Source organism: Mobula hypostoma, chromosome 2, assembly GCF_963921235.1.
Source record: "Mobula hypostoma chromosome 2, sMobHyp1.1, whole genome shotgun sequence".
NCBI lineage: Eukaryota > Metazoa > Chordata > Chondrichthyes > Myliobatiformes > Myliobatidae > Mobula > Mobula hypostoma.
In genome coordinates, this window is record NC_086098.1 from 119,191,240 (window position 1) to 119,206,511 (window position 15,272).

General features: G+C 42.7%; 1 protein-coding gene across 1 annotated transcript in view; it reads left to right on the forward strand.

Annotated features, from left to right (window-relative positions):
- Positions 1–15,272, forward strand: part of LOC134342423 (dynein axonemal heavy chain 8-like) — a 317,468-nt gene that overhangs the window by 176,670 nt on the left and 125,526 nt on the right. Inside the window, exons 41-44 of the mRNA XM_063040531.1 lie at positions 2,126–2,293; positions 9,001–9,216; positions 12,315–12,452; positions 13,501–13,639. Coding sequence (XP_062896601.1) covers positions 2,126–2,293; positions 9,001–9,216; positions 12,315–12,452; positions 13,501–13,639 — 661 coding nt within the window. The remainder of the gene's footprint in view (positions 1–2,125; positions 2,294–9,000; positions 9,217–12,314; positions 12,453–13,500; positions 13,640–15,272) is intronic.

The window sequence follows — 15,272 nt, forward strand, 5'->3', positions numbered from 1 at the left end:
TGATGTGCTGAGCTGTGTGCACAACTCTCTGAAGTTTCTTGTGTTTATGGGCAGAGCAGTTATCATACCAAGCTGTGATGATTTTTTTTTGTTCTGGTGCATTGATGAAAATTAGTGGGGGTCAATTGGGAAAAGCCAAGTTTCTTTAGCCTCCTGTAGAAGTTGGGGCACTAGTGAGGTTTCTTTGCTATTGCGTCAATGTGGTTGGATCAGGACAAGCTGCTGATGATGGTCTCAACCCTCTCGACCCATTGCTGTGCCACCCCTCCCCTTTCTAAAGTCAGTGACCAGTTCTTTTGTTTTGCCGACATTGAGGGAAAGGTTGCTGTCATGTCATCACTTTATTAAGCTCATTTTCTACTTCCTGTACCCTGGCTCATCGATTTTTGAGATACGGCCTGCTATGGTGGTATCATCTGCAACCTTATAAATGGAGTTAGAGCAGAATCTGGCCATACAGTCGTGAGTGTATAGAGATTTAGAGCAGAGGGCTGAGGATGCAACATGTGGTGGGCCAGTGCTGAGAGTACTCGTGGCAGGGAAGTTGCAGCCTATCTTTATAGATTGTGTCTGCTGGTCAGGAAGTCAAGGATGCAGCTGCAAAGAGTTGTTGAGTACCAGATTTAGGAGTCTGGAGGTGAATTTGCTTTGAATTATAGTTTGAAGGTGGAGATGTAATCAATAAACAATAGTTTAAAATAGGTGTCTTCATAGTTCTGACACTCCAGAATGAGTATAGGGCCAGAAAGATGGTATCTGCTTCAGTGGTAGTGGAATTGCAATGAGTCAAGTTTTTCTGGAGCTAATGCATGTCATGACCAGCCTTGGGAAGCATTTTAGAATGATGGATATCAAGCCATGGGGCAGTCGTCGTTAAAGCATGTTACCTTATTTTCTTGGGTACCAGACTGATATTGATCTTCTTAAAACAGGAGGGAACCTGAAATTGAAACAGGAAGAGGGTAGAAATGTCTGTAAATGCCTCTATCCCCTGATTTTCACAGGATCTAAGGATATGGCCAGGGGTATCATCTGGGCAGATGCTTTCCACAGTGTCACTTTCCGGAAGACTGACCTTAGGTCCTCAGTGGTGGTTGTGGATGAGGTGCGTTGGTAGTAACATTTCAATCCCCTCCTGTGCATAGATTACTTTAAGCTAATTGGGAAGGGATACACTGTTGTTGACATTGCTGCCTGACTTAGTTTTGTAGGCCTTAATAGCACTTAATCCCTGCCAGAGTTGGGACTGTATTCTGGCATCCCTGTTAGCTTTATGGAGGTCTTATCTTGATTTATTGTAAAGGTCAAGATTACCTGATTTGAATGCCACAGTCTTATACTTCATTAGGAAGTGGATCTCCTGGTTCACCTGTGGTTTCTGGTAGGGATCACCTGGATTGTCCTCTTTGATATATAGTCCTCAACACTCTTGTTGATAATGGTCCAGAATGCTAGGTACATACTCATTTAGGCTGGCTTTCAAGTCTTTGAACATGGAGCAATCTACCAAATTGAAATAGTTACTTAGAAACTCAATTGTTTCATCAGAGAGTACTGCATGATTTTCTGTACTGGATCTGCACGTTTCTGATTCAGTTGGCATGCCGGGAGAAGGAGTTGGCCAAATGGCTGGATTTACCAAAGTGTGGTCGAGGGAGGATGAGAGGGGATGGGGGGGGGGGCGGCCTGACAGGTATCTCTGATGTGTAATTGTAGTCAAGGGTGTTTGGGCCCTTAGTGGGGCAGAAGACTTACTGGTAGTATTTTGGTAACACACTCTTGAAGTTGGCCTGGTTGAAGTCACTGGCAATGATGAAGAGGGCCTCAAGATATCCTGTTTCAAGGCCTTTGACCATGGGGTATAATTCATGAGTGTAGGCCTCATGTCCAGCTAAAGTGGGATGCAGACTGCTGTCCGTATCACTGTCAGAACTCCTGTGGGAGGTAGCTTGGGCAACACTGCACTGAGCAGCCATCATGCTGAACCAAATATTCCTTTCAAACAGACTGTGAGATAAAATTTGACAAGAAGCAAGATTGTGCAAATTCTTGTTCAATAATGTAATGAAAAATTGCCCATATTCATTGTAGATAACATTTTAGGGTATTTTATTTTTCTTCCCAGACTATTAAGCCTGCTGACATTGCCACTGTGCGTAAATTAGCCAAGCCACCTCACCTGATAATGAGGATTCTCGACTGTGTTCTGGTTCTCTTCCAAAAGAAAATGGATATGGTTACTATGGATCCAGAGAGGCCCTGTGTCAAGCCTTCCTGGGGAGAGTCTTTGAAGGTGACTCAATCTCTTCGAATGCTATAATGATTTTAAGGCTGATTTTAAGTACTGAATGTTATCTGACTATTTCTGAAAATGATTTCATTAAGAATTCTTTCTTAAGTGACCTCATCTTGCCAGTGAGATGTTAGGAATGGACAGGTTTCATACCAACACACATTGACCCTTACCAAAAATTAGAGGGATTCCTGGCCAACAAGTGCATTTTCATGAAATTTAGCATTGTCAAGATATATTTTAATATGTTTTATAAATTACTGAAATAGACTACCCAAGGCTTGGAAGATTATCATTTAAGAATATTACCCCATCATTACATGTTTAATTTTGAATGAGTATATGGATGTATATGTATTGGTATACAGATTTGTGTGTATGTGTAGATTGGAGGCTTCCTAAATACAACTGACAAGGCAAAGTTCTCTTCCTTGCCTTAGGAAAGAATGGACCATTGAGTCCCATCAGTAAACTCAAAGTTTGTTCTCCAAAAGCATGTCCTGTTTTTGCAGCAGTCTGGCAATATTTCACAATATTTGTCAGTTTGTCAAAGTTTTATAAAAGAAGCCAGCTTTTGTATTACAACTTCAGTCGCCAACTTCAAGCAACTGAATGCAGAACTTAACCTCAAGTAGGGTGGAAGATGTTAGACTTTTCAGGAGAACAGTGAGGTATTAAGTCTAGAGATAACAATAGGTTTCAGTAGTAGCTGCTGCAAGGAAAGGTCAGGGGGAGTATCATAAATAGACAGAACTAAGCTGTCAAACAATAAAATAGTGCTTAAATAGTGACCAATTTCAATTCATGATCCAAATACCTGAATATTTGATGAAAGTTGGTGTAACATGGGGCAGCATTTTTTTTGATTGGTACTGGAACAATGAGGAAATTGACCTTGTTTTGTAGGTGTTTTTATGAGTCTACGATAAAATGATTTGAAGGTGTGAGTTCAAATCCCATCAGAGTAGCTGGAGAATTTCAATCCAATTAATTAAATAATAAGAAAAAAACTGCTATATTTAATTACATTCGGTAATACCTTGAGGGTCTGATCTATATCTGAACCAACTCAGAGTAAGCAGAACAAGCCACTGTTGTATCCATCTGCCACATTTAAATGCAATGAAAATAAAACCAGATTGACTAACCAATCCAGCAAATCCAAATAGGAAAAGTTCCTCCCAACAAATAATAATGTTGCTGCTTAGAAAATAACTCTTAACAGTGAGATTATAGAATCATCAGCTTGTACAGCTCGGAAAAGGACTCTTCCAGAATTTGTCAATGTTGACCAAGGTGCCTACCTAAGACATTCTTTGGCCTATATCCCTCTAAACCTTTTCTGTCCATATACTCGTCCAAGTATCTTTGAAATGTAGTATTTGAGTTTGCTTCTACTTTCTTCTTTGGCATATCCTGTACCCATCACTCTCTGTGTGGAATGACTTGCCTCTCAGATCCTCTTTAAATATTTCCCCCTCACACCTTAAATCTCTGCCCTCTAGATTTAAGCTCCCCTACCCCGGGAGAAAGACTCTGAGCATCCACTCTATCTTTGTCATTCATGATTTTATAAACCTCTATAAGGTCACTCCTCAGCCTCCTTTGATCCAACAAAAACAGTCGCAGCCTATCTATCTCATAACTTAGGACACTCAGTCTCAGCAACTATATAAAAAACATAGAAGCATAGAAAACCTACAGCACAATACAGGCCCTTCAGCCCACAAAGCTGTGCCGAACATGTTCTTACCTTAGAAATTATTTAGGGTTACCCATAGCTCTCTATTTCTCTGAGCTCCGTGTACCCGTCCAGGAGTCTCTTAAAAGACCCTTTCGTATCCATCTCCATCACCGACGCCGGCAGCCCATTCCACGCACTCACCACTCCCTGTGTAAAAAAACTTAAACCCTGACATCTCCTCTGTACCTACTTCCAAGCACCTTAAAAATGTGCCCTCTCGTGCCAGCAAATCCAGCCCTGGGAAAAAGCCTCTGACTATCCACACAATCAATGCCTCTCATTATCTTATACACTTCTATCAGGTCATCTCTCATCCTCCGTCGCTCCAAGGAGAAAAGGCCAAGTTCACTCAACCTATTCTCATAAGGCTATATTGGGCCCTGGTCAGAGCCCACTTGGAGTACTGTGCTCAGTTGTGGTCGCCTCACTACAGGAAGGATGTGGAAGCCATAGAAAGTGTGCAGAGGAGATTTACAAGGATGTTGCCTGGATTGGGGAGCATGCCTTATGAGAATAGGTTGAATGATCTTGGCCTTTTCCCCTTGGAGTGACAGAGGATGAGAGGTGACCTGATAGAGGTGTATAAGATGATGAGAGGCATTGATCATGTGGATAGTCAGAGGCTTTTTCCCAGGGCTGAAATAGTTGCCACAAGAGGACACAGGTTTAAGGTGCTGGGAGTAGGTACAGAGGAGGTGTCAGAGGTATGTTTTTTTAACTCAGAAAGTGGTGAGTATGTGGAATGGACTGACGGCAACGGTGGTGGAGGTGGATACGGTAAGGTTTTTTAAGAGACTTTTGGATAGGTACATGGAGCTTAGAAAAATAGAGGGCTATAGGTAAGCCTAGTAATTTCTAAGGTAGGGACATGTTTGGCACAACTTTGTGGGCCGAGGGGCCTGTATTGTGCTGTAGGTTTTCTATGTTTTCATAAGGCATGCTCTCCAATTGAGGCAACATCCTTGTAAATCTCCTCTGCACTCTTTCTATGGTTTCCACATCCTTCCTATAGTGAGGTGACCAGAACTGAGTACAGTACTCCAAGTGGGGTCTGACCAGGGTCTTATATAGCTGTAACATTACCTCTCAGCTCCTAAACTCAATCCCATGCTTGATGAAGGCCAATGCACCGTATGCTTTCTTAACCACAGAGTCAACCTGTGCAGCAGCTTTGAGTGTCCTGTGGACTCGGACCCCAAGATCCCTCTGATCCTCCACACTGCCAAGTCTTACCATTAATACTATATTCTGCAATCATATTTGACCTACCAAAATGAACCAGCTCACACTTATCTGGGTTGAATTCCATCTGCCACTTCTCAGCCTAGTTTTGCATCCTATCAATGTTCCACTGTAACCTCTGACAGCTCTCCACACTATCCACAACACCCTCAACCTTTGTGTCATCAGCAAATTTACTAACCCATTGCTCCACATCTTCATCCAGTTATTTATAAAAATCACAAAGAGCAGGGGTCCCAGAACAGATCCCTGAGGCACACCACTGGTGACCAACCTCCATGCAGAGTATGACCCGTCTACAACCAGTCTTTGCCTTCTGTGGGCAAGCCAGTTCTGGATCCACAAAGCAATGTCCCCTTGGATCCCATGCCTCCTTACTTTCTCAATAAGCCTTGCATGGGGTACCTTGTCAAATGCCTTGCTGAAATCCATATACACTGCATCTACTGCTCTACCTTCATCAACGTGTTTAGTCACATCCTCAGAAAATTCAATCAGGCTCATAAGGCACGACCTGCCTTTGACAAAGCCACGCTGACTATTCCTAATCATATTATGCTTCTCCAAATGTTCGTAAGTCCTGCCTGTCAGGATCTTCTCCATCAACTTACCAACCATTGAAGTAAGACTCACTGGTCTTTAATTTCTTGTGCTATCTCTACTCCTTTTCTTGAATAAATGAGCAACATCCGCAACCCTCCAATCCTCTGGAACCTCTCCCATCCTCACTGATGATGCAAAGATCATCGCCAGGGGCTCAGCAATCTTCTCCCTCGCCTCCCACAGTAGCCTGGGGTACATCTCGTCCGGTCCCGGTGACCTATCCAACCTGATGCTTTCCAAGAGCTCTAGGACATCCTCTTTCTAAATATCTACATGCTCAAGCTTTTCAGTCTGCTGTAAGTCTTCCCTACAATTGCCAAGATCCTTTTCCGTAGTGAATACTGAAGCAAAGTACTCATTAAGTACCTCTGCTATCTCTTCCAGTTCCATACACACTTTTCCATTGTCACACTTGATTGGTCCTATTCTCTCACATCTTATCCTCTACAACATACTTGTAGAATGCCTTGGGGTTTTCCTTAATCCCGTTCGCCAAGGCCTTCTCATGGCTCCTTCTGACTCTCCAAATTTCTTTCTTGAGCTCCTTTCTTCTAGCCTTATAATCTTCTAGATTTCTATCATTACCTAGTTTTTTGAACATTTCATAAGCTCTTCTTTTCTTCTTGACTAGATTTACAACAGTCTTTGTACACCACAGTTCCGGTATCCTACTATCCTTTCCCTGTCTCATTGGAACATACCTATGCAGAACTCCAAGCAAATATCTTCTGAACATTTGCCACATTTCATACGTACATCTCCCTGAGAACATCTCTTCCCAATTTATGCTTCCAAGTTCCTGCCCGGTAGCCTCATATTTCCCCTTACTCCAATTAAACTATTTCCTAACTTGTCTGTTCCTATCCCTCTCCAAAGCTATGGTAAAGGAGAATATAATTGTGATCACTATCTCCAAAATGCTCTCCCACTGAGAGATCTGACAGCTGACCAGGTTCATTTCCCAATACCAGATCAAGTACAGCCTCTCCTCTTGTAGGCTTATCTACATATTGTGTCAAGAAATCTTCTTGAACACACCTAACAAACTCCACCCCATCTAAAGACCTCACTCTAGGATGAGTGAGGATGAAAGACCTCACTCTAAGATGCCAATCAATATTTGGGAAATTAAAATCTCCCAGCATGACTACCCTGTTATTATTACACCTTTCCAGAATCTGTCTCCCTATCTGCTCCTCGATGTCCCTGTTACTATCGGGTGGTCTATAAAAAACACCCAGTAGAGTTATTGACTTCTTCTTGTTCCTAACTTCCATCCACAGAGACTCCATAGATAATCCCTCCATGTCTTCCTCCTTTTTGCAGCCGTGACACTGTCTCTGATCAACAGTGCTATGCCCCCACCTCTTTTGCCTCCCTCCCTGTCCTTTCTGAAACATCTAAAACCTGGCACTCGAAGTAACCATTCCTGCTCCTGAGCCATCCAAGTCTCTGTAATCATAGCTTCAAGTACTGATCCACACTTTAAGCTCATCCGCTTTGTTCATACTACTCCTTGCATTAAAATAGACACATCTGAACCAGCGGTCTGAGCATGTCTCTTCTCTATCATCTGCCTATCCTTCCTCTTGCACTGTATCCAAGCTTTCTCTATTGGTGAACCAACCGTCTCTTCCTCTGTCTCTTCAGTTTGGTTCCCACCCCCCAGCAATCCTAGTTTAAACTCTCCCCAATAGCCCTAGCAAACCTCCCTGCCAGGATGTTGGTCCCCCTTGGATTCAAGTGCAACCCCTACTTTTTGTACAGGTCACACCTGCCCCAAAAGAGGCCCCAACGATCCAGAGATCTGAATTCCTGCTCCCTGCCCCAATCCCTCAGCCACGCATTTATCCTCCACCTCACTCTATTCCTATACTCACTGTCACGTGGCACAGGCAGTAATCCCAAGATGACTACCTTTATGGTCCTGCTTCTCAACTTCCTTCCTAACTCCCTGTAGTCTGCTTTCAGGACCTCCTCCCTTTTCCTACCTATGTCATTGATACCAATAATGTACCACAACCTCTGGCTGTTCTCCTTCCCACTTCAGGATATCGTGAACCCGATCAAAAACATCCCGGACCCTGGCACCTGGGAGGCAAACTACCATCCGTGCTTCTTTCCTATGTCCACAGAATCACCTGTCTGACCCCTAACTATAGAGTCCCTTATCACTGCTGCCATCCTCTTCCATTGCCTAGCCTTCTGAGCCACAGGGCCGGACTCTGTGCCAGAGGCACAACCACTGTTGCTTCCCCCAGGTAGACCATCCCCCCCGCCAACAGTACTCAAGCAGGAGTACTTATTGTCAAGGGGTACAGTGACAGGGGCACTCTCTAGCCTCTGACTCCTGCCTTTCCTCTCCTGACTGTTACCCACTTATCTGTCTCCCCAGGCCCCGGTGTGACTACCTGCCTAAAGCTCATCTCTATCACCCCCTCACTGTCCCTGATCAGACGAAGGTCATTGAGATGCAGCTCCAGTTCCCTAACGTGGTCTCTAAGGAGCTGCAACTTGACTCCCCCCCATGGCACAGATGTGGTCGTCCGGGAGGCTGGGAATCTCCCAGACTTCCCACATCTGACACCAAGCACAGAACACTGGTCTCACACACATACTTCCTGTCTGTATTCTACTCAGGCAACCTACCTCGTCTCAACTCATTCATTCCCAAGCCCCATTGAGCCAAAGCCTTCCTACTCTGTCTCCCTCTACTCTAGTGCCTGCTCTATAAAGCTGTCTCCTTTTAAAGACTTCTTACTGTTCCCACTGGCTGACGTCCATGCAGTTGCGCAGTTGTGCCCCGATTAAACCGCTGAAGAAATAACCATCTCTTTTTAAACTCTTCTTGGTTTTAAACTCTTCTCGCTGTTCTCACTGGCTGACGTCCATGTGCTTGCGTAGTCATGCCCCGATCAAACCGCTGAAGAAATAACCATTTCCCTTTAAACTCTTCTCGCTATTCTCATGGACTGATGTCCACGCACTTGCGCAGTCATGCCCCAATCAAACCACTGAAGAAATAACCAAGGTAATAGAGTTGTTCACAAATTATGCATTTCTACCAGAGTTGATGTGTATCATTACAAGGATTTTTTGTCATTTTGTCCATCTTCAGCTGTTGAGTGGCACTGGATTCCTACAAGCCCTGCAGCAGTTCCCAAAGGACACCATCAATGATGAAACAGTGGAACTGCTCCAGCCGTATTTCATTATGGAGGATTATACATTTGAAAATGCAAAGAAAGTTTGCGGAAATGTTGCTGGTTTGTTGTCCTGGACTCAGGCTATGGCTGCCTTTTTTGCCATCAACAAAGAAGTGCTGCCTCTAAAGGTAATTCTGAATCCGAAGAACATGAATATTTATATATTTACCTGAGTAATTTCACTGGCAGTGTGTGTTCTATATAGTTAGCTTTTTGCATTACTGACCATGCTATTTGGAAACATTAATATTTGGAGTTTAAGTGAATACATTAATGTTTTTCTTTCTTAATGCGATTCTTGGATAAAAACAAAAAAAATGATGAAAACACCCAGTTGGTCAAGGACCATGTATTTCTCAGTTAACACAGAACATAGAATATAGAATATAGAATAGTACAGCACATTACAGGGCCTTTGGCCCACAATGTTGTGCCGACCCTCAAACTCTGCCTCCCGTATAACCCCCCATCTTAAATTCCTCCATATACCTGTCTAGTAGTCTCTTCAACTTCACGGGTGTATCTGCCTCCACCACTGACTCAGGCTGTGCAGTCCACGCACCAACCACTCTCTAAGTTAAAAACCTTCTTCTAATATCCCCCTTGAACTTCCCACCCCTTACCTTAAAGCCATGTCCTCTTGCATTGAGCAGTGGGGAAGAGGCGCTGGCTATCCACTCTATCTGTTCCTCGTATTATCTTGTACACCTCTATCATGTCTCCTCTCATCCTCCTTCTCTCCAAAGAGTAAAGCCCCAGCTCCCTTAATCTCTGCTCATAATGCATACTCTCTAAACCAGGCAGCATCCTGGTAAGTCTCCACTGTACCCTTTCCAATGCTTCCACATCTTTCCTATAGTGAGGTGACCAAAACTGGACACAATACTCCAATTGTGGCCTAACCAGAGTTTTATAGAGCTGCATCATTACATCGCGACTCTTAAACTCTATCCCTCGACTTATGAAAGCTAACACCCCATAAGCTTTCTTAACTACCCTATCTAACTGTGAGGCAACTTTCAGGGATCTGTGGACATGTACCCCCAGATCCCTCTGCTCCTCCGCACTACCAAGTATCCTGCCATTTACTTTGTACTCTGCCTTGGAGTTTGTCTTTCCAAAGTGTACCACCTCACATTTCTCCGGGTTGAACTCCATCTGCCACTTCTCAGCCCACTTCTGCATCCTGTCAATGTCTCTCTGCAATCTTCGACAATCCTCTACACTATCTACAACACCACCAACCTTTGTGTCGTCTGCAAACTTGCCAACTCACCCCTCTAACCGCACATCCAGGTCATTAATAAAAATCGCGAAAAGTAGAGGTCCCAGAACAGATCCTTGTGGGACACCACTAGTCACAATCCTCCAATCTGAATGTACTCCCTCCACCACGACCCTCTGCCTTCTGCAGGCAAGCCAATTCTGAATCCACCTGGCCAAACTTCCCTGGATCCCATGCCTTCTGACTTTCTGAATAAGCCTACCGTGTGGAACCTTGTCAAATGCCTTACTTAAAATCCATATAGATCACATCCACTGCACTACCCTCATCTATATGCCTGGTCACCTCCTCAAAGAACTGTATCAGGCTTGTAGACATGATCTGCCCTTCACAAAGCCATGCTGACTGTTCCTGATCAGACCATGATTCTCTAAATGCCTATAGATCCTATCTCTAAGAATCTTTTCCAACAGCTTTCCCACCACAGACATAAGGCTCACTGGTCTCTAATTACCCAGACTATCCCTACTACCTTTTTTGAACAAGGGGACAACATTCGCCTCCCTCCATTCCTCCGGTACCATGCCCGTGGACAATGAGGACATAAAGATCCTAGCCAGAGGCTCAGCAATCTCTTCCCTCGCTTCATGGAGCAGCCTGGGGAATATTCCGTCAGGCTGCGGGGACTTATCCGTCCTAATGTATTTTAACAACTCCAACACCTCCTCTCCCTTAATATCAACATGCTCCAGAACATCATCCTCACTCATATTGTCCTCACCATCATCAAGTTCTCTCTCATTGGTGAATACCGAAGAGAAGTATTCATTGAGGACCTCGCTCACTTCCACAGCCTCCAGGCAGATCTTCCCACCTTTATCTCTAATCGGTCCTACCTTCACTCCTGTCATCCTTTTGTTCTTCACGTAATTGAAGAATACCTTGGGGTTTTCCTTTACCCTGCTTGCCACGGCCTTCTCATGCCCCTTTCTTGCTCTTCCCAGCCCCTTCTTAAGCTCCTTTCTTGCTTCCCTATATTCCTCAATAGACCCATCTGATCCTTGCTTCCTATGCTGTCTTCTTCCACCTGACTAGATTCTCCACCTCACTTGTCACCCATGGTTCTTTCACCCTACCATTCTTTATCTTCCTCACCGGGACAAATTTATCCCTAACATCCTGCAAGAGATCTCTAAACATCAACCACATGTCTATAGTACATTTCCCTGCAAAAACATCATCCCAATTCACACCCGCAAGTTATAGCAATTTGCCCTTCCCCAATTAGAAAATTTCCTGTTCTCTCTGATTCTATCCTTTTCCATGATAATGCTAAAGGCCAATGGAAATTCTACCAGAACAGTGGAAGTTCTAGTGGGAAATTTAATTGACTAACTAGGGCAAATGCTTCCAATAATAGCGAAAGTTTAAAGAAAATGCAGATGCTGGAAATCCAAAATAAAACCAGAAAATGCTGGAAATACTCAGCAGGTCAAGCTGCATCTGTAGGAAGAGAAACAATGTTGAAGGTAAGCAGAACTGAAGACCTGTCAGAACTGAAAAGGGAACCAAAAAAGCTTGCTTAGCTGCAGAAAACGTGAGGCAGGTGTATGTCTGATCGGCTGAAACTGAGATGACCATTCAGATAAGGTAGCAACAAGGTTATCTGATCAATGAGTGAGCAGTTAGATGATGAAAACATAGATACTGTAAAACTGTAGAGAAAAGTGTGTGGGTTTTGGTCTAAACCTTATCAAAGAGAAGAAGGGAGCGATATACCACGTAAACTTAAGGTACTCTGTATTCTTTAACTTCAGGTGAAATTCAGTCCTTGTTCTACAACTTTAGGTAACTTGATTTCATGGTCTTTATCAGGCATATTAGCTCACCTTGTTTATTGTTTCCCTTTTATTTCTTTCTTGTCTCCAAGTGGGGGAAATGCTGGAAGAATCTTATTGTACAACAGAAGTAATTAGCTTTTTGTTCAACACATGTTTTTAGGATAATTTGGCAGTACAGGAAAATCGACTCCAAGGGGCCATGAAGCAGTTAGGAATTGCCCAGGCTCAGCTAGATGAGAAACAAGTTGAGCTGGACAAGGTGCAGGCCAAGTTTGATGCTGCCATGAAAGAGAAAATGGTGAGTCAGAATCTTAGATATTTTTCAGTGTTTATCTGATACCTGACTAGGTAACAAATCTGTTTTTCACAAGTCATGTTCAGGATTAGGGTTGTAGTTTGAACCCTGCTACCACAAACCCCCACCACCAGCACATCTTTCCAATCCCACTGAGAAGTTTGTATACTAGCTGATAAACTCAGAGACTAGGTTAAACATAGTGTGAGTATTTGTGTGAAGTACTAAATTATTTCTGTCTCCAGTATCAGCTAATGCTGTCAATGGGTGTGGGTGGGAGACAGAAATAAGTACAAAGAAGTCAAATGTTCTTAATATTGCAAACATTTTAAAACAGTACAAGATTGGTTAATAATTTTTTAAAATCTCAAACTACAAAATCATGAGAAAGTAGAAAGGGAAAAATTATAGGAATACTTTTCATGCAGATAGTTATTCAATTCTTTATTACCAGCTCGTATGGCAGAGATTATAGAATATAAGGAAGTCTTTATGAATTTAATTCCACAAATTTATCAGGAGTCTATTTGCAGATATGGAACATGTCCCATCAAGTAGCTAACCTTAGGGAATCAGTGTCTTTATTTAAACCAGTTGTTATCCAATTTGTCAATTGTCATATAGCACCTACTGTAGATTATTTCAAGGTACTTTATAGCGGTGTTCCCATACAAAATCTGGCACCTGATCATGTAAGATGTATTAGGGTTGTATTCCAAAGTCTTGTTGGAGGAGAGAGATGGAAAAATTTAGGTAGGAAATTCCAGAGAGGGCTTATCCAATTGAAGGCTAGAGCATCAGAATACAGGGAAGGAAATCAGGAATACTCAAGGAGTTAGAAATAGAGAGGAGCAAATATCACAAAGAGTTGTAGGATTATAGGAAGCTATTGTGATAGGCAAAATGTTAAAAAGGCAAAGAAAACATTTTTCATATATAATAATATATGACAACACATTCTCACAGTTGTAAGATTTTGAAATTTGGCAGAAGTTCTCTCAGTGGTGGCTCAGTAATCATGACTGAATGAGCTTTCTTTTTATACTTTTAGGATCTGTTAGAAGATGCAGAAAACTGCAAAAGAAAAATGGATGCTGCATCAGCTCTGATAGATGGTCTGAGTGGGGAGAAAATCAGATGGACTGATCAATGCAAGGAGTTTAAAGCACAAATTGTCAGGCAAGAAATGGGTATTAACTTCAATGATTTGAAATTTTGGGTCTTGATTTAAGTTTGTTGCCCAAAGTACAAATTGTGGCTAAATGTATTGCTAAATACCCAACACAATCATTGTCTGTTTCACTTAGCCATACAGTTTCTTTTTAGAGGTCTGTGGGCTAGTGATACTACATAATCAAATTAAAATTAGCACCCTCTCATAAGGAATAGATAGAGTAGACATTAATCCCTCATGTCCTCTGCACAGAATTTTTACTGATCAATGGGATATTGATTGTAATATAGTTACAAACTTATTAAGATTTTTGAGGAGGTCACAAAAATGATGAGAGTCAGGCAGCGGATGTTGCTTGCATGAATTTCAGTAAGCAATTTGACATGGTCCCACATGCTAGGCTAATCCAGAAGATTAACATACATGGGATCCATTGTGATTTAGAACTAACTTGCTCAAAGAAGGTGGACGTATGATATTTTGGCTCTAGGTCCATACCCAGTGGTATTCCATGTGGATTGATGCTGGGTCCTCTTTTGTTTGTGATATATACAAATGACTTGGATGGAAATGTAGGTGAATGGGTTAGTAAGTTTATGGTCAACGCAAAGATTGGTGGAGCTATGCACTGTGCAAAAGGTCTGTCAAAGGATACAGCAGAATACAGATCATCAAGTTTCATATATGGGTGGGAAAATGGAAGATGAAGTTTAAACCAAGTGAGTGTGAGGTATTGCACCTTGGGAGGTCAGATGTTGGGGGGGGGGCGGTGTATACAGTTAACGGCTGGATCCTTAGCAGCAATGATGTCCAGTGATTTTGAGGTCCAAGTCCATAGCTCTCCAAAAGTGGTCATGCAAGTAGAAGGGATGTTAAAGTAGATGAAGGCATAAACGCGTCATTAATATTTAAAACAGAGGTTGATAGCTTTTTGATTAGTACAGTCACCAAAGGTTATGGGGAAAAGGCAGGAAAAGGGGGGTTGAGAGAGATAATAAGTCAGCCATATTTGAATAGCAGAGCAGACCTGATAGGCTAAGTGGCTTAATTCTGCTCATATATCTATGGTCTTATAGACTAGATGCAGGGAAGATGTTCCTGACAGTTAAGAGTCCAAAACCAGGATCCACAGCTTCAAGATACAGGGTAAACTATTTAAAATCGAGAAAGAACAAGTTTCTTTTCCAGCACAGAAAGGAGCTGAGGCCAAATTGCTAATTTTATTCTAGAATGAGTTAGATATTTTTAAGGCTAAAGCAATCACTAGAACTAAGCACCAGAGTGGACAATCAGCCATAAAATCTGAAACCTGATCCATTACCTGCTGCAGTTTAGAGGTACTGATGGCAGCGAGATTCGGAATGCCCATTGTAAGTGTGGCACAGTAGATAGTACAGGTATCTTGGTATGAACACGGCACTTGGGATGTCTGTGTGGCATTTGCTGTATATGTTCTCCATGTAGGTTTTCTCTGGATGCTCTGCTTTCATCTCAGAGGTGCTAGTTGATGAATTGGCTGCTGTAAATAACAAATAGAGAGGTTGCTTGGTAGAAAATCGGGGCAGTTAATGGGCATGCAGGAGAGAATGAGTGGAAAGGATGTAAATGGGGAATACAACTCACATGACTGAATTTGTCCAGAACATGAT